The sequence below is a fragment of the Hemiscyllium ocellatum genome, chromosome 10 (genome assembly GCF_020745735.1).
Source record: "Hemiscyllium ocellatum isolate sHemOce1 chromosome 10, sHemOce1.pat.X.cur, whole genome shotgun sequence".
NCBI classification, from domain to species: domain Eukaryota; kingdom Metazoa; phylum Chordata; class Chondrichthyes; order Orectolobiformes; family Hemiscylliidae; genus Hemiscyllium; species Hemiscyllium ocellatum.
Window position 1 is genome coordinate 107,530,761 of NC_083410.1, and position 18,774 is coordinate 107,549,534.

Sequence of the window (18,774 nt, forward strand, 5' to 3'; positions counted from 1 at the left end):
ATGAATCTCCTCTGCACAGAAACTCTTCAGCCACGTTCTCAAACAGACTCGCTACCACAGCCACATCTCCTTCCTCAGCACCTGCCTACGGAACTGACTGATCCCACACGGACTCCGACCAACCACAAGGAATGAACTCAGATTTCTCCAGTTTCCTCATTTCCCCTCCCCCCACCTTGTCTCAGTCGGTTCCCTCAACTCAGCACCGCCCTCCTAACCTGCAATCTTCTTCCTGACCTCTCCGCCCCCCCCCCCACTCTGGCCTATCACCCTCACCTTGACCTCCTTCCATCTATCACATCTCCATCGCCCCTCCCCCAAGTCCCTCCTCCCTACCTTTTATCTTAGCCTGCTGGACACACTCTCCTCATTCCTGATGAAGGGCTTATGCCCGAAACATCGAATTTCCTATTCCTTGGATGCTGCCTAACCTGCTGTGCTTTAACCAGCAACACATTTTCAGCTGTGATCTCCAGCATCTGCAGACCTCATTTTTTACCCGAAGATTTTAACCTACTGCGATTCCTCTTGCAAGGATGCCTTCCTTGAAGAAGCTCTCTTCCTCCCTCTACAAGGATTTCAGTGAGTCTCTCTCTCACTGCACACCCCAGGTCATCTCCTCTGCACAGAAATTCTTCAGCCACGTTCTCAAACAGAATCGTTACCACAGCCACATCTCCTTCCTCAGCACCTGCCTACGGAACCGACTGATCCCACACGGACTCCGACCAACCACAAGGAATGAACTCAGATTTCTCCAGTTTCCTCATTTCCCCTCCCCCCACCTTGTCTCAGTCGGTTCCCTCAACTCAGCACCGCCCTCCTAACCTGCAATCTTCTTCCTGACCTCTCCGCCCCCACCCCACTCTGGCCTATCACCCTCACCTTGACCTCCTTCCACCTATCACATCTCCATCGCCCCTCCCCCAAGTCCCTCCTCCCTACCTTTTATCTTAGCCTGCTTGGCACACTCTCCTCATTCCTGATGAAGGGCTTATGCCCGAAACGTCGAATTTCCTATTCCTTGGATGCTGCCTGACCTGCTGTGCTTTAACCAGCAACACATTTTCAGCCGTGTATGACTCTGTCACTCTTTCACAAAAAAGACAATTCGAGGTCATCGCTGCAGTGCTTTAATGAAAACAAATACTTTAGATGCTGGCACTCTGAAACAGTGACAATGCTGGAGATACTCAGCAGGTTAGACAGCATGTGTCAGAGAGAACAATGTGTGTTCACCTAGAGATGGATAAGGCAGTTCAAACAGTGGGTCATCAACATGCAAATTAGATCTGTTATATTTAAATGACTGGTATTTATCTACTGAATTGGGCAGGAAAAGGCTTGCAGAGATTTACAAAACTTTTATTGTAAATCTATAGCTGCAAATGTGTTGCTGGTCAAAGCACAGCAGGTTAGGCAGCATCTCAGGAATAGAGAATTCGACGTTTCGAGCATAAGCCCTTCATCAGGAATAATAGTTAAGCACAAAAACCAAATTATGCTCCTTTTATGCTATGAGGAAGCCAACAGCCAATGGGGAAGAACCCAGCTTTTTAAAAAAATAACAAATTACAAGCACTGGATTAGTGGTGCTGGAAGAACAGGCAGCATCCAAAGTGCAGCGCAATCGACATTTCGGGCAAAAGCCCTTCATCAGGAATAAAGGCAGTGAGCCTGAAGCATGGAGAGATAAGCTAGAGGGGGAGGGGGTGGGGAGAAAGTAGCATAGAGTACAATGGGTGAGTGGGGGAGGGGATGAAGGTGATAGGTCAGGGAGGAGAAGGTGGAGTGGATAGGTGGAAAAGGAGCTAGGCAGGTTGGACAGGTCCAGACAAGTCACGGGGACAGTGCTCAGCTGGAAGTTTGGAACTAGGGTGAGGTGGGGGAAGGGGAAATGAGGAAACTGTTGAAGTCCACATTGATGCCCTGGGGTTGAAGTGTTCAGAGGCGGAAAATGAGGCGTTCCTCCTCCAGGCGTCTGGTGGTGAGGGAGCAGTGGTGAAGGAGGCCCAGGACCTCCATGTCTTCGGCAGAGTGGGAGAGGAAGTTGAAATGTTGGGCCACAGGGCGGTGTGGTTGATTGGTGCGGGTGTCCTGGAGATGTTCCCTAAAGCGCTCTGCTAGGAGGTGCCCAGTCTCCCCAATGTAGAGGAGACTGCATCAGGAGCAACGGATACAATAAACGATATTAGTTGATGTGCAGGTAAAATTTTGATGGATGTGGAAGGCTTCTTTATGGCCTTGGATAGAGGTGAGGGAGGAGGTGTGGGCACAGGTTTTACAGTTCCTGCGGTGGCAGGGGAAGGTGGGTTGTAGGGGGGTGTGGACCTGACCAGGTAGTCACGGAGGGAACGGTCTTTGCGCAAGACGGAAAGGGATGTGGAGGGAAATATATCCCTGGTGGTGGGGTCTTTTTGGAGGTGGCGGAAATGTCGGCGTATGATTTGGTTTATGCAAAGGTTTGTAGGGTGGAAGGTGAGCACCCAGGGTGTTCTGTCCTTGTTACGGTTGGAGGGGTGGGGTCTGAGGGTGGAGGTGCGGGATGTGGACGAATTGCGTTGGAGGGCATCTTTAACCACGTGGGAAGGGAAATTGCGGTCTCTAAAGAAGGAGGCCATCTGGTGTGTTCTATGGTGAAACTGGTCCTCCTGGGAGCAGATACGGTGGAGGCGGAGGAATTGGGAATACGGGATGGCATTTTTGCAAGAGGTAGGGAGGGAAGAGGTGTAATCCAGGTAGCTGTGGGAGTCGGTGGGTTTGTAAAAAATGTCAGTGTCAAGTCGGTCGTCATTAATGGAGATGGAGAGGTCCAGGGAAGGGGAGGGAGGTGTCAGAGATGGTCCAGGTAAATTTAAGGTCAGGGTGGAATGTGTGGGTGAAGTTGATGAATTGCTCAACCTCCTCGCGGGAGCACGAGGTGGCGCCAATGCAGTCATCAATGTAGCGGAGGAAGAGGTGGGGAGTGGTGACGGTGTAATTACGGAAGATCGACTGTTCTATGTAGCCAACAAAGAGACAGGCATAGCTGGGGCCCATACGTGTGCCCATGGCTACCCCTTTGGTCTGGAGGAAGTGGGAGGATTCAAAGGAGAAATTGTTAAGGGTGAGGACCAGTTCAGTCAAACTAATGAGTGTGTCAAATTACAAGCACTGTTCACTAGAGTTAATGTCAAACCCATCTCTTGATTCTTTTTAATCAACCTGTTCAGAGATGTTATTACATCCTCGAGCAGTTGAGACTTTAACTTGGGTATCCTGGCTCAGAGGTAGGGACATTACCACTGCACCACAAGCACTCAAGTTTTCATTCTGGAGTTGAGCATTTAATGTTGAGCATTAAAGTGGGGTCACAGACTGAAAAGATTTGAGAAGCTGAAGACTGTCATGTTTCTCCATAATACCTTGGGGTGTTTGACAGTCAGAAGGGTACAGCCGCATATCACTGGTGCAGAAAGTTGCTGCCAGGCCATTTAAGGTACCAAGTGGCGTGGTTTATGGTGAACCATAGAGCGTGGAAGGGGGCTATTCAGTCAGCCAGCTAGCCCTATGCTAGCTCTTTAGACAAGTGTGTCCAATTAATGCCAGCTGCTTCAACACTCTACTTTGTGCTGAAAGCGTATTTTCCCCTTTTCAAATATGTTGCTTTATTGCAGCGTGCCATTCACAATGTTTCAAGCCAGTGGTTTTCAGTGTGATCTCATTTCTCACAGTACTGGGAGCTTTTCAAACATGAAGCAACAATATGTTATGTTACTAAGTGTGCTGCTTTTATTTCAGCATGGAAGGCTCCATGGTCCGCCTGGCAGAGATTGTAGCTTTGAAGAAGAAGTATAAAGCCTATCTGTACCTGGATGAAGCGCACAGTATAGGAGCAGTGGGGGCAACAGGCCGAGGGGTGGTCGAATACTTTGACGTTGACCCCACAGACATTGATGTGTTGATGGGCACCTTTACCAAAAGCTTTGGGGCAACTGGAGGGTATATTGCCGGCAAGAAGGTAGTGTTCGAAATCTCTCAATTTCTCTCTCTCTCTCCCCCCATTACCTTCTTCCTTCCTCCCTCTACCTCAGATTTACTGTAGTGACATCCAATCTAAGGGTCTTCATTTATCTAAAGAGACTAGAGAAGGTGTACAAAGTTAAAAATCACACAACACCAGGTCATAGTCCAACAGGTTTAATTGGAAGCACTAGCTTTCAGAGCACTGCTCCATCATCGTGGAGTAGGTGGGGTTGTCTGAATAAACATTGTGGGCGGCACGGTAGCACAGTGGTTAGCACTGCTGTCTCACAGTGCCTGAGACCCGGGTTCAATTCCCGACTCAGGCGACTGACTGTGTGGAGTTTGCACGTTCTCCCCGTGTCTGCGTGGGTTTCCTCCGGGTGCTCTGGTTTCCTCCCACAGTCCAAAGATGTGCGGGTCAGATGAATTGGCCATGCTAAATTGCACGTAGTGTTAGGTAAGGGATAAATGTAGGGGTATGGGTGGATTGCGCTTCGGCGGGTCGGTGTGGACTTGTTGGGCCGAAGGGCCTGTTTCCACACTGTAAGTAATCTAATCTAATCAGTAATCTAATCTAATCCTTGATGGATTTATTAGTGACTATCATACAATGTTGGCCTCTAATTGATGGGAGATTTTGAATTTTCATAGACATGAATTATTCCGAATGTTTTGTCTTTGCTTGCTTCGTCACTGTGTCGGGAATCTCATTGTCAGTCTACATCACCCTATATCCTGCCTTCTGTCTAGAACCGTATAGGCACTGAGCCAGGGAAAGACTTAGCAATTGTATATAACATCATGCGAATGTCCAAGCTTTTGTTTCCCAAGCACTGCCTTTGTTGACTAAACAATTGGCCATAATGATACAGTTTGCATCAAAATGATGTTGCAGAAACACTGCACTAAGTGAATGCAGTTCATAAACTGTCTTGTGCTCATGATATTCTTTGGTTTTAAGCAAAGCTGGGTAGGTCTGACGCTCCATGCATAATCACCTTAAAAAGGAAACCAGTAAATTGCAAATTTCTCCATTTGAGGCATGACTTTCACATTAAATAGCTCCGCAATCAAACAATACTGCACTTGCTATACTTACCATGCTATAGTCAGGATGTAAATGCACTGGAGAGGTTGGGGAAGAGATTTACAAGAATGATTCCAGGGATGAGAAGCATCTGTTCTGAGGATAGATCAGAGAAGTTGAAACTCTTTCTCTTAAGAGGAGAGAGGCTAACAAGAGATTTGATAAAACTTCTTAAAAATCATTGAGAGTCTGGACAGAGCAGAAACTATACCAATTCATTAGAGAATTGCAAAGCAGAGGGCAGCACAATGTTAGAATGATTTGCAAAAGCAGGAAATGTTGATGAGTGAAAACTCTCAAGATTGTGAACGACAGCGACCCTTGCAGGAACTCAGTGGTATTGTAGTATCTGAGAATTTGAGTCCATCTGCTCTCTGGTGGTCACATTTATGTAGCTTTACATACCAGTACAGGACTGGGAAAGTTCTAAATGTTGAAGGTGACTTCTTTCAGATGAGATGTTAAAACCGAGACACTGTCTACCTACTTGTGTGGATGCAAATGACCTAAGACACAGTTTTGAAGAAGGACAGTATAAATACCCCTAGGTTCCATGCCACTATTTACCCCTGATTCAACATCACGAGAAATAGATTCCCATTCATTGTTACCTTGCCGTTTGTGGGAGTTTCCTGTGCTCAAATTGCTGCTACCATTCAACAGTGAACATACTTTGTTAAAAACATATGGACTTTGAGATATCTGGAGGTCATTAATAGTGCTAATCCTCTTTTTTTTTAGTATTTATCTATCTGAAATGTCTGTATAATCCTTTCCTGTTGCAATGCTGAAATCTGAGAGTTGGTACTTTAATGCATCTGTAAATGGTCTCAATAATTTTCTGAAGCACTTGGATAGCTGTGACTTATTTAAATAGGCAACAAGAAAATTGTGAACAATGGTCACGTTTGGTTAATGCTGTTGGTTAGGGATTGATGTACTGAGGATTGTTAGCATCCAAACAGTAAGCAGCTTGGTCCTATCAAACCTTTTCTACCAAAGTCATTTTCTCCTATTTGGACCTTACACAGGAGCTTGTGGATTATTTACGAGCATATTCTCACAGTGCTGTCTACGCTACCTCAATGCCTCCCCCGATTGTGGAACAGATTATCAGGTCATTAAAATGTATCATGGGACTTGATGGAACAACAATAGGTGAGAAACATAAGGAATTTGAATTTTGTTTAAAAATGCATAATAACCATGTATCTTACAGCTCCCTTTTCCTGTGGCCAGGATGCATGCTGTTCAGTTACTGTTGACAATTCAAATGAGAAGTCACAGCCCTCAGTAAATTGTGGAATATTTTCTCCTCTATCCACGTGGTAGTCAGCTGAGGCTTAGGAAGGATAACATTACCACCACTGAAGGTTTGAGTTCTTTTCCCACTCCAAGAATGGAGCACTGTGATTAAGGCAGATATCCGTGTAGTACTGAGGGACCACTGCGTGGTCAGAGATGCAGTTTTCAGATGAGATGTTAAACCAAAGGTCAGTTCTGAAAAGATTCTGTCATTATTTCAAAGAAGCGTAGGAGAGTTCTCCAGTGCCCTAGAAAATGTTTAGCATCCTATTAACATTGCAAAAGTGATGATTCTGATCGAATCTGACCATTATCAAATAACTGTTTGCAGGAGCTTGCTGTGTGTAAACTGACTATAATGCCTCCTGCATTTCAACACACTTGAAAAGGCACTTCATTGGCTATGAACTGCTTTGAGAGATCCTGAGGCTGTGAAAGTCACTATTCCTTTTTTCTAAAAAGCACAAACTATGCACACAGGAGATATGTCACTGATGCTCTTTGCAACCTTCTCTTTCTCTGCAGGTATTGAGCGAGTGCATCAGCTGAGAGAGAATGCCCGCTACTTCCGACGGCGCTTGCGTGAGATGGGCTTCATCACTTATGGGAATGATGATTCTCCCGTGGTACCATTGCTTTTGTACATGCCTGGCAAAGTAGGGTATGTTGTCCTGGCCTGTTTTACAAGCTTATTCCTCTTGCAAAAGATACTAAGGGTATCTTTATTCCCTGGATTAATGGCACTACATGAACTCATTGGTGTTCAATGCTTTTCCCATCTTCCTGTCTAGCCTCGTGCCTTCACTTGGACTGTGTCACAATCTCTTGTGTGCTCACTGGCCTATGCAAGCTCCCCTGCTGTCAGTACTTGATTTTAAAATCATTGTTCCTTTCGCTAGAATCCTCTCCAGCCCCACAACCATGTGAGTTCTCTGCCTATCTCTAATTCCTGCTTTCTTGAACATCCTCGGCTTCCATTGCTCCACCATTGGTAGTATGTCATCAACTGCCATGGGGCTCTAGGCCATCCCTCTCAGATTCCCTATGCCTCCACCCCTCTCACCTCCTGTAAGACGCCCCTTAAAACCAACCAGTTTAACCAAGCTATCAGTCACATGTCCCAATATTGCCATAGGACAGAGGTGAAGTGAACTTTATTTTTGAGGTTTGTGCAACTTTGGAAATCTGGCTCAGAAAGTAGTGGACACAGTTTCTAACTTGGGAGCTCATGAGTCTGTGGAATTGTCTTGCACAAAGTGTGCTGATGGTAGATCATTGAACATATTCGAGGCTGAGTTAGATAGATTTTATAAAAAAAAACAAACTGCAGGTGCTGAAGATCTGAAACAAAAAAAACAGGAATTGGTGAAGGGGACAGTTCTGACAAAGGGTCACTTGACTCAAACCTTTCAACTCCATTTTTCTCTCTACTGAAGCCACCAGACCTGCTGAGTTTCTCAAACATTGTTTTCGTTTTATTTTAAGTAAGTAGTGGGGGTGGTGTCATTGAATATTTTTAAGGCAGGGATGAATCGGTTCTTGTTAGGCAAGGAAGTCAAAGTATTGGTGATGGATGTCAATGTGGAATTCGGAAAACAAGCCTTATAAATGGTGGAGCAGGCTGAAGGGGCCCATTGGCCTTAATTATGCTGTTATTTCATGTGTTCATATGCAGTTTGGTGTCATTTATTTATCACATTTTACCATAAGAAAGGTGCTTTCCAATGCAATCTTTTTTTTTGTTGTCACTATAATGTTTCTCAAACAGCTGTGTGATAACTAGACACTCTGCTTTCAGTGCATTTGCCAGGAGAATGCTGAAGAAGAATATTGGGGTAGTAGTAGTGGGATTTCCAGCCACTCCCATTGTGGAATCTCGGGCTCGCTTCTGCCTGTCTGCAGCCCACACACGCCAGATGCTGGACACGGTGAGTTTCTGCTGAGCATTCACCTTTCACTTTTTTAATTGGACTGAATATTTGTTCAAGTAACTCTTGTTTTTCAATTCATATTTTAATAACAAATCCATGACATTTACGGCTGGTGAAGAGCACAGATAGAGACATCTGCATAAGTAGGGGGGGGGGGGGGTGGGGTGGGGGAGGGGGCAGTGGTGTAGTAGTAATGCTACTGAGGTGGTACTGAAGACATTCAGGCTAATAGTCTAGGGACATGTGTTCAGGCACATGGTAGGTAGTGAAATTTCAATTCAATAAAAACTAGTCCAATGCTGACTGTCATAAGTAGGCTCGGCCAGCATTTATTGCCATCTCAAACCAACATCCATATGTAGAATTAGGCAGCAAAACCGTTGAGATTTATAAAGGTTTTAATGTAACTACGTTTAAACGTAAACACCAGTTTCCACCTTTTCCCTCTGGATCCTTTTCCTGCCCAGAAGCCAAACCCCTCTGGGGAAGAACCCAGCTCTTTCTTTTTTCAACCTGTGAGGATATGGAATGGGTCACCCTTTTGCAGCAGGTAGGACTTTGAACCTCGACCTTTGCCCCAGGTGTAGGAACACACGGACTACTCCTAAGAACCCAAAGAGCTCAAATCTTAATTTAATTATCCACCACCAGTTCAAGCAATTATTGATTAACCGAAAAGAAACACTGCCCAGCAGAAGCAGCAGCATGACGATAAAACAAATCAAAATAGTGGGGTAACAAGGGAGGGAACTAAATGAAAATAGTGTTAGTGGGGGGGGGGAGGAAACACCCATCCCAGTCCCTGACATGTCACCTGCCAGAGCCTTCAGGGAGCTGGTGGACACGGTGTGCCCCCTCTCCAGGGAGACCTAGGCATGGATACCAGCTCCTTTTTTTTCATCTTCAATCCTTTATTTTGTATTTTTATTGAAGACCCATCACCCAATGAATTAACAGAGGTTCTAACTATTAACAAATTCTATTAACCAGGGGCAGTGGCACAACAAAAACCAAAAATGTGGAGGCAAACAAGACTAAAGGACTAAATCAAAATAATGTTGGTGGAGGAAATAATGCACAACCAGTCCCTCCTTCCAGTGAAGTGCCTTTGGCAGGTTTCGAGTTACAGGGACTGGATGCAAGTTCTTCATGCAGCAGCTGGGCCAGTTTCAGGGCATCGCTAATCTCTTTGCAGTTGGAATTGTGAAGTCCCAAACACCAAAAGGTTTTTGTTCATACATTAACGAGTGCTTGATGGTTCTCTTAGGCTGTTTGACTAGGATGAATTTCAGGCAAACTGATGCAAGCCACTAGAGGGTAGTTTGGCAACAGTTCTGATCCGGAGACAAACCAGCTTGTTCTGCTTTTAACTTCAGTTTTCTGAAATTACAAGTTAGGAGGAAGGCAGTTAGTCCTTCAAGCCTATCCCAATATACAATTAAATCACACTTGACTTGCATCGTAAATGTATTAACTTTTGTATCTCTAACCTCCTCAAGCCTTATAAGTGCACTCCTCAGTCTCCTGAGCATTGCTGACGTTTATTGTTCCACTGTTGTTTGCCATGTCTTCTACCACTTGCACCTAACCCCCTCTCAAAATCTGCTCTCTTCCTTAAAATCATACTGTGCCTTGACATCTCCTTACGTGGCTCAATGTCACATTTTTTGTTAATGCCTGCACACGGCTTTTTATTACATGAAGTGTGATATCCAAATGCAAATCATTGTTGTTGTTACATCCTTGCCTCGCAAAAGTTGTCAATCTAGGTGTCAGTTATTAATTGATCTCCAGCCTCAATAGCTTTTAGCTGGCAGAGAGTTTCTGATTTGGATGTGCATTCCTTCCCATTTTAAACCTTTCATTTCCATTTACTGTCTGACTTCACTCCGACCTTGTGAACACACCAGTTGTTTCTCAGTCATTAAAACACATCTTAGCTGCCCCATATGAGACTCGATTCTGCCCAGGCAGAGCCACCCTTGAAGATGGCTATGAAACCCATTGAGATGGTGCAGTGAAGGTTTGCCAGATGGTTCCCAGGTCAGAAACATAGAAACCGGGAGGAAACTTAGGCCATTAAGCCCTTAGAACCAACTCTGCTCTGTATGATCATGGCTGATCCTCTCTCAATACTATATTCTTATCTCCTTCCAATTTCTCAAGCCTCCACAACTTCCTGTGGTAGAGAATTCCACAGGATTCTGAAAAAAACCTTCCTCAACTCAGTCCTGCATGCTCTACCATATATCCGGAGGGTCTGCCCCTTGTAACCAGGAGAAAGATCCTCCTTGCAACTAGTCTGTCAAGTCCTGTTAGAATTTTATACATTTTAGATCCTATCTCATCCTTCTAAACTGCTGTGAATGCAGGCCCAATAAAATCAATGTCCCCTTGTGGGACAGTCCTGCCATTCTCAGTTGAGGGAATTTCGCAAGGAGGTTAGGTTGAACAATGCTGTTCTTCTTGGGGCAGAGGAGGCTAACAGGAGATTTGCGAGAAATGTCCAAGGTACATAAAGAAATGCTATTTCCATCAGCTGGTTTGTCTGAAAGTGAGGGAACGTGGTTTTAAGGTTTAGGAGGTGTGATACAGGGAATGTGACCTGCATCTTGCTGCCCACGAGGTTGGTGAATGACTAGATGATCAATGTTTTTAAAAAAGGAACGGGCACTTGACGGAAATAAAATTACAGAGTTACAGGGAAAGTGTGGGTGAGTGGGACTGTCAGGATTGCTGTCCAGAGAAACAACATAGATTTAATGGGTCAAAGGTTCTGCATTTGCTCTTTAATAACTCTATATATAATGTGATTGATGTGGGTCCAGAGAGCTGATGGGAAGTCTTGACTGGATTAAGTGTCAGTCAGGAACATAACTGGCCAGTATCCACCCTCCTCAAAGTTCAGGCTGAATTTGACATGACTGAGTCATCCATATCGATTTCTGGTATTCATGCATGAGATGTGGACATGGCTGGCTGGGCCAGCATTCATTGCCCATCCCTAATTGCTTTGGAGAAGATGGTGCTGAGCTGCTGCTTTGAACCATTGCAGTCCACACAGTGCAAGGCTGTTACAAAGGGAGTTTCAGTATTCTGACCCGGCGGCAATGAAGGAATGGCTGATATCGTTCCAAGTCAGGATGGTATGTGACTTGTATAGGGTACTTGCAGTTGATGGTGTTCCTTTTACCTCATCTGCTGCCCTTGACCTCCTTGGGCCAAAGGTCATGGGTTTGGAAAGTGCTGCCTAAGGATGCTTGCTGAGTTGCTCATACTCTCAGCTCTAAACAACAAGACGATGGGTCCAAGTCCCACTCCAGGGCTTAAGCACAATGATAAATGCCAACACTCCCGGTGCTCCATTATCGGAGTTACTGCCTTTTCGATGAGACATTAAACCAAAATCTCCTATGACGACTTAGGTGAATGTAAAAGCTCCTGTGACATTGCTTTAGAAAAGGGCAGAGTGTTCTCCCCACCTGGTGTCTCAGGCAGTACTAATCCATTAATCAACATCACAAAAACTGGTGGTTTGCCCTTATCACATTGATTGTGGGATCATGCTGTGCTGAAATTGGCCATGGCATTTTCTGCTTTACAATAGTGACTACACTTGAGGTTCTTCATTGGCTGTAATGCTCCCTGATATTTCTGAAGGTACTATATAAAGGTAGTTTTTTTTAAATGAATATTAACCATTGCAGGTGCTGAATGTCCTGGATGAAATGGGTGACTACCTACGATTCAAGTACTCCAGGCGGTCTCCCTCTGTTCGTCCTGAGCTCTACAATGAGTCAGACTTTGAATTGGAAGACTGAACTACCTCTGCAATGTGGAGCATATGCATTACACCACATGCGCCTCTCCGCCGCTCCCCAGTGACAGAAACAGCATGCATGTGCATGCACCTCTTCGTCTTTAATGTGCGTGAATCGGGGGGTGGGCAGGGGAATAAGGGGAGCAGGAAGAGGCTACAACAAGACAATGAACCTATCCAAGCATGCAGAGAGAGAGGCTTCGAGCAATCTAGGGCAGAGTTATTCACCAGTAACATACCACTGATGGCCTTGGACAGATGCTCCTCTATAACGTGCCCAGCACTGTGACAGAAGCGAGAAGCTGAGAGACCAGTGAGAGAAAAAAAAATCAAAGAGCTTGGTTCACAAGTCCTGCAGCTGTCCTTTCTACAGATGTTTGTTCACTTGTGCAGTTTGTCAATTTTGGAGTATTTTTAAAAGAAAGGAAAAAAATTATTTAAAAAACATTGTTGCTGTTACTCCAGGCGAGAATTTAAATTTTTTAAAAAATCTTTCTATGCAACTATTGTAATAAATATTCATTCAGGAATTAGCCAAAAGTTAAACTCAGGCATTTTTGGGTGGGTCTTTGTTAGAATTTAATTCACCTGCAATTGGATTTTCAAGCTGATATTATTCATAACTCTGGATGTTTTGATGGGGAACTGACACCAAAGATTTGTCTAATCATATGGAGTTTTGTTGAAAGGTTATGGAAAATAATATACCTGTAAATACAGAAATTATAATTTTTGTAAACCTTTATCTAAAGTCCTGTTGAGATTAATTTAAAATATTATTCTGGGGGAATGCAAGGCATATACTGAATGCTCAAAAAGAGTGGTTTGGCTTGTTTTTAAAATGTGAAATTCTTCCTGCACACGCGAGTGTAATGTTTGGGGGATAAAAGCTTTTTTAAGGGGAGCAAAATATGGTTAATTGCTTCAGATTTCTATCCATGTTTGATATTTATAAAGTTAATTTGAGTTATCTTCATTGCCTCGTTTTAAAATAATCTGGGCTTTACATGCTGCTTGCCCACCCTGTCCTGTTTTCCTTCAGCTCATGGGAGAGAGGGAAGAGTGTCTCAGTTGTAAGGCAAAAGTCATGGGCTCCAATGCTGCTCCTGCCCAGGGCCCCTGACCCAGGCATAGATCTCCCCTTGCCTTCCTGGGCCCTGGAGTTCCTTAGCCCAAGCCACAGTTGCCTGCTTGACCACCATTGCTGCTGTAATTGTCCTAGGGGTGATGATCGCAAGGCCTTTCTCCCACCTGGGGCTTCCAGTCCAGCGTTGATTTCAAACCCCCCAAGTGAATGTCTGTGACAAACGGACTGCTCAACCCCACTATTGCCCCACATCGCTCAAAGTCCATGCTTCTCAATCTGATTTAGCACATAGATAGTCACCAGTTAGGTCCCTTCACATCTTGGAGTTGCCAATTCACCCAGCAGTGAAGCAGCTCCATGATGAACGGCGGATTCTGCCATTTAACAAAAACACACAGTCCATTATCACTGCAGTTTTTCGCAGGTTATTCTTTAAGAATATGGACCTTTGCTTAAACACTTAAAAAGAAAGGTTAAGCGATATTGTTTTGATCCATACTTGAACCCAGCATGTAGCTCAAACTATAACATGCACACTTCTGCACTTGTTACTACTTTGTCCCTTTAGAAGAAATGGAACAATTTGCAAAATTCAATGTCTTCCAGGTTATTAAACAGATGATATCATAAAAGCTCAGTTATTCTAAACCAGTGGCTCTCATTAATGCTTAAATTCCATAACTTTAACAGGATATATTATCACAATGGATTCAAATTTTAATTGTCTTTTATCCCTAGTATCACTATTGTTGTAATTTCACAGAATATTATTGACTGCAACTCTGACTTCAGAACGGCATCCCTTTTGGAAGTCAGCTTGAAAACAGAGTAGGGCATTACTGAAATTGTAGATTCACAAATTATTTCCATTCCTTTTAAGTCCTTTGAGGAATCAGTTTTAACACCCCTCAGCTTGCTGGCAAATGGCTTCATTAGCAGCACTGAGCAGAGCAGTCTGGCATATGGTACAGAGAATGTATTGGTTCCTCCTGCACTGTACTGCAGTTTTGTTTGCGCTGAACTCCAGTGTCACCAGTGGGATACAACTCAATCTGTCACTGTACTTTCTTGACCAAATGGAATAACGGGTTTTCTGGTTTGGAGGCTGAAATGATGCCAATTTTTACTGATCTGTACTTGCAGATGGAAGCTATGTCATATGATTGGTTTTGAAGAACTTCTCTATGACAGACCAGTGAGTACAGCTGTCCTGAAACTCTTTCTAAGTTGTAACTCCAGTCTCCCTGCAACATCAGCTGCAGTTCAGTTTGGTAACGCCACCATCTTGGGATCAGGAGGCTACAGGTTCAAATCCCACTCCAGAGATGAGCATGAAAATCTCAGCTATGCCCCCAGTGCAGCATTATCCAATTCCCGTTGTTTTGAAGAAGCAGAGCGAACCTATCCACAGATGCCCTGGCCAAAATTTATCCCTCAATCAATATTGCAGAAAGTTATTTGTTTTCATTTTGCAGAAGCTTGCTATCTGCAAATTGGCTGCTACCTTTTGTGTGCTACATTTCGAATGTACATCACTGCCTGTAGAGTGCTTTGGGATGACTTGAGGTCAGAACAGGCGCTTCAGAAATGCACTTCCCTCTTACTGTCAGATCCGGTGGGACAGCAGCCAGCATAGTGTGGCTGTGGCTACTTGCAGACTGTTTGTGTGAATCAAGTGGCTGCCTCATGAGGCTCTTAAACAATGTCACAACATGAAAGTACCTGGCACACAGACATGTGAATGATCTCTTTGAGGAGGCGTGCGCACTTGTCAGGCTTAATACCAAGCTCGTTGGCAAGGGCAGGTGTAAAATAAATTCTCCTTGGCCACCAATCTAAAATGTCTTGGCACTCCCTAGCCAAGGCAAGCTCAAGTCTGGTAAAGGGTTGAGCATCCAGAGTCAGAAAGAGACAGTATTTTGACGAAAAATGCCTGAAGCCTTATTTCGGACACTTCCAAGACCTTCCTGCCAATATAAAAACAATCTGATCCTTAATTTAGTTCACAATCAATTAATTCACAATCTGGAGACTGTGAAAGAACAAGTGTTTAGATGGTTTTTTTTTATCCCTCTGTATTTTGAGGCTGTTGCAGGCAAGCGCCTTGCCTTGTAGCTGATAGTCTGAATTTAGCGTGTCCCAGGAGGAAATGTGCTCCTTTTCCGGCCCCCAACATCCTTGTTAGTCATCTTGACAGGCCACAAATTTCTAACATGCATTTAATTCGATGCATGCTTGCGTGCACTGTGGGGTGTCTGTGGTGACACCTTTTCACAACCGCCTTACCATCAGTGTACACAACTTTTCGCACTGAATTTGCTAAAGTAATCTAAAATCTTTCAGTTTCAACATTTGTGCCATTTTTAGGATAACGCCCATCGAGCATAAAATAAAAAGTTGCAGTTTTACCTGTGGGAGTTGTAACCTGTAAAACTGCCTCCATTAATTTGTCTCTGACTTATTGCGTTGGATTGAAGTTTAACAGCCTCTTATTCTGGAGGAACAAGGTCAGCATTCCTAATGAGTATTTGGGTTTGATGATGATTACCACATTTTTCTAGTTGTTGAAAGCTGTAAAAAGCAGGCAATAGTGGGTCTGAAGAAGGATGGATTCACAGATTTCATGGGGTTATTGTCCTCTGTGGGAAACTGTTTGCCAAATCTATCCTCATCATGGTTACCTAACCATGAAACAATGTAAATCCAGTTTCTTAAAAATGTGCAATTTCCTCCCTTGAGCCTGAGCAGATTGACAATTCAAACTGAGAGAGGGACTTTGTGAAAAAGCATTTATTTTTTAGAAAGCCAGGCAAATGTTGAGGTAACTTCAATTGCAGTTTTTAAATGGATTGCACCCATCATCTATCTGGACTTACACACATGCTCACTGGTTCGAAAGTCTGTTCCCAGAATTGGGAATTGTCTTGTTGCCCTTCTGGTCAATGTAGCTATTGGTGGTTGTAATCATTCTTGGGATGGTGTGTTTCTATACTTTTAATCATATCTAATTTTACTGGATTTACTAAGAGTCTATGTATCTGTCCAACTCTGGTAGTTAGATGGGTGAGGCACATATTGAGTTAATTTTGTTCTGCAACACTTTCTTCCAGGTTAGGGGAAGCAGGCAAAGGAAATCAGATGTTCCTTGGGCTCACTTAGGAATGATTCTGCTAATACAGCAATAAACCCTTGTTGAAAATGCACAACACTTAAATTTACATGTAATTTTAACCCACAATCTCTGACCAGGTTTGAATTAATCCTGTCATCAATAGCACAGTCACCGTGAATAAGCAAACTTTTTTTTTGTCTTAATATTCATTAGACATTTAAGATAAACTGAATGTCTACCCTTAGCCTGAATTTTTCCATGCCGTTCTGAAAGGGTTACAATGTCATTAAGACTGGGGTGAAAAAATGATTTTAGTCTTGTTACATTTGTTAAAATATGTTTAATAGAATTATTTTTAGAACCCATTCTAAGGGCTTGTGATAAATTCTAGAATCAGTGAAAGGCCTGTCAAGTCTGTTTCACTGTTCAGATTTGGTAATCCTCCACTCCACTTGCTGCTTTTACCCCTTTAATCCTTGATTCTCTTCTGTCTTTCTCAGCAATGAGTTATATTTAATGTCCCAGTCTCTATAAGCCTTTTGTAGTAAAGGATTCCAGAGCTCACTACTTTCAGAGGGAAGAAAATTCCTCATCTCTTACTCTGAGGATTTGCCTTCTGGTTCTAGACTCTCCTACAAGGGAAAACAAACCACTCTATCTAACCTGCTAAGCCGTCCAAGAACCTTACATGTTTCAATAGGATTCATTCTTCTAAACTCCAGTAATTATACGTTAAGTCAGTCCATGCAAATCTCATTGTTTACTACTTAAAGTTGCAGTTGTGGAGGGAGAATGAATCCTAGATAATTCTGTCAAGACATTCAATTGATTCAGGTAACCAAAGCAAAAATGAATATGGCAGAAAAATTATTTAACTTGCAATTTCATTATTTAATATGGCAGTTTATGAACTATAAGGAAGCAAGTTGCAAGTGTGTGTCTAAGCTCTAACTGCATGCACTGAGCCACAGGAAATAACATGGCCAGCATGTACAATCTCAAAAGAAGGCCCATGCCTCTCTCCAGATAATTGACCACTGGTTATGGGAGGGTATACTGCTGGGTCTGAGAGTGGAGTTGTGTACACAAAGTGATTGGCAAGGATTAGTTTGCAAGTTTAATCTATGTGCGATCTCCATTTGCTTTAAAGTATTGAGTGTGAAAGGTTTGCATATATTTGTATACTGATTCTTTTTTAATACGTAATGGACAAGAAATAAATTACAACTCCTTTTGTCACATCATTTTGTTTTGTACGTCTGATGAAGATGCATGATTGGCCTGAGCAAATAAAGCCTTTTGCGTTCCCTTAACTCTGGCCTCTTCTCTGTCTATGATCTCTGTTAAATCTCTTGATAAAATTACTGCTATTAACTAGTATGTATGAGCTTTTTTTTTAATGGAACCTATTATAGTAATTGGGATGGAGGGTTGAATGTTCCCACAGTAGCTTTAATTAGAGAGCAAAGAGAATTGAGTCTTAGCACAGCAATGATTGTCCCTCTTTTTTTAAAAAAAAACTCTTTGGTATTTCAACTGAGATACCAGATTAAAATAAGCTAGTTAATGCCTTCATTAGAAATGCCCTCAAAGGATTGTTTTGGCAGAACATTTGCTATCCTATGTAAATTAAAATAGACAAATCTCCAAAATTTGATGCTTTCCATCCCAGGCTATTAAAAGAAATTGATGCGGAAATTACAGATGCATTAGTCATAACTTTCCAAAGCACTCTAGATTCAGAAATGAGGCTCCTTGAACTGGAAGATTGCAAATGTCACTCCCGTTATTTAAGAATGGTAGAAGGAGAAATGTGGTAACTGCAAATCTTGTCAGTTTAATGTCAGATGTGGGTAAGTTACTGGAATCTTTCATCGGAGACTTGAGCAAGTAATGTGATCACAGAGAGTCACCATGGGTTCTCAAATAATGCTGAAATTGTCCGAGATGATTACTCCTATCAATGGGTGCTGGCTAAATGGATTTCCAAAAGTGACAACACTTGGAATTAATGGTAACCTTGTGATTTAAGCCCGTGGTTGTCTTGAGAGGTAAAGACCGGGTAGAATCATGAGGGGTGTAGATAGCATAAATAGACAAGGTCTTTTCTCCAGGCTGGAGGAGTCCAGAACTAGAGGGCAGAGGTTCAAGGTGAAAGGGAAAAAAATTAAAAGAGACCTAAGGGGCAACTTTTTCACGCAAAGCGTGATGCATGTATGAAATGAGCTATTAGAGGAAGTGGTGGAGGCTGGTACAATTACAACATTTAAAAGGTATCTGGATGAGTATATGAATAGGAAGGGCCAAGTGCTGGCAAATGGAATTAGATTAATTTAGGATATCTGGTCAGCATAGACAAGTTGGACCAAAGGTCCTGTGTGTGTGCTGTACAACTCTATGACTATAGAGTTTGTTCTGAATGTCATA

The 18,774-nt window shown here is 43.2% G+C and overlaps 1 protein-coding gene across 1 annotated transcript in view; it reads left to right on the forward strand.

Moving 5' to 3' along the window:
- sptlc3 (serine palmitoyltransferase, long chain base subunit 3) overlaps positions 1-17,660 on the forward strand; it is a 107,098-nt gene extending 89,438 nt beyond the window's left edge. Inside the window, exons 8-12 of the mRNA XM_060831168.1 lie at positions 3,781-4,000; positions 6,124-6,250; positions 6,923-7,058; positions 8,196-8,325; positions 12,036-17,660. Of these exons, the coding sequence (XP_060687151.1) occupies positions 3,781-4,000; positions 6,124-6,250; positions 6,923-7,058; positions 8,196-8,325; positions 12,036-12,149 (727 nt within the window). The 3' untranslated portion in view covers positions 12,150-17,660. The remainder of the gene's footprint in view (positions 1-3,780; positions 4,001-6,123; positions 6,251-6,922; positions 7,059-8,195; positions 8,326-12,035) is intronic.
- Positions 17,661-18,774: the final 1,114 nt, after the last annotated feature.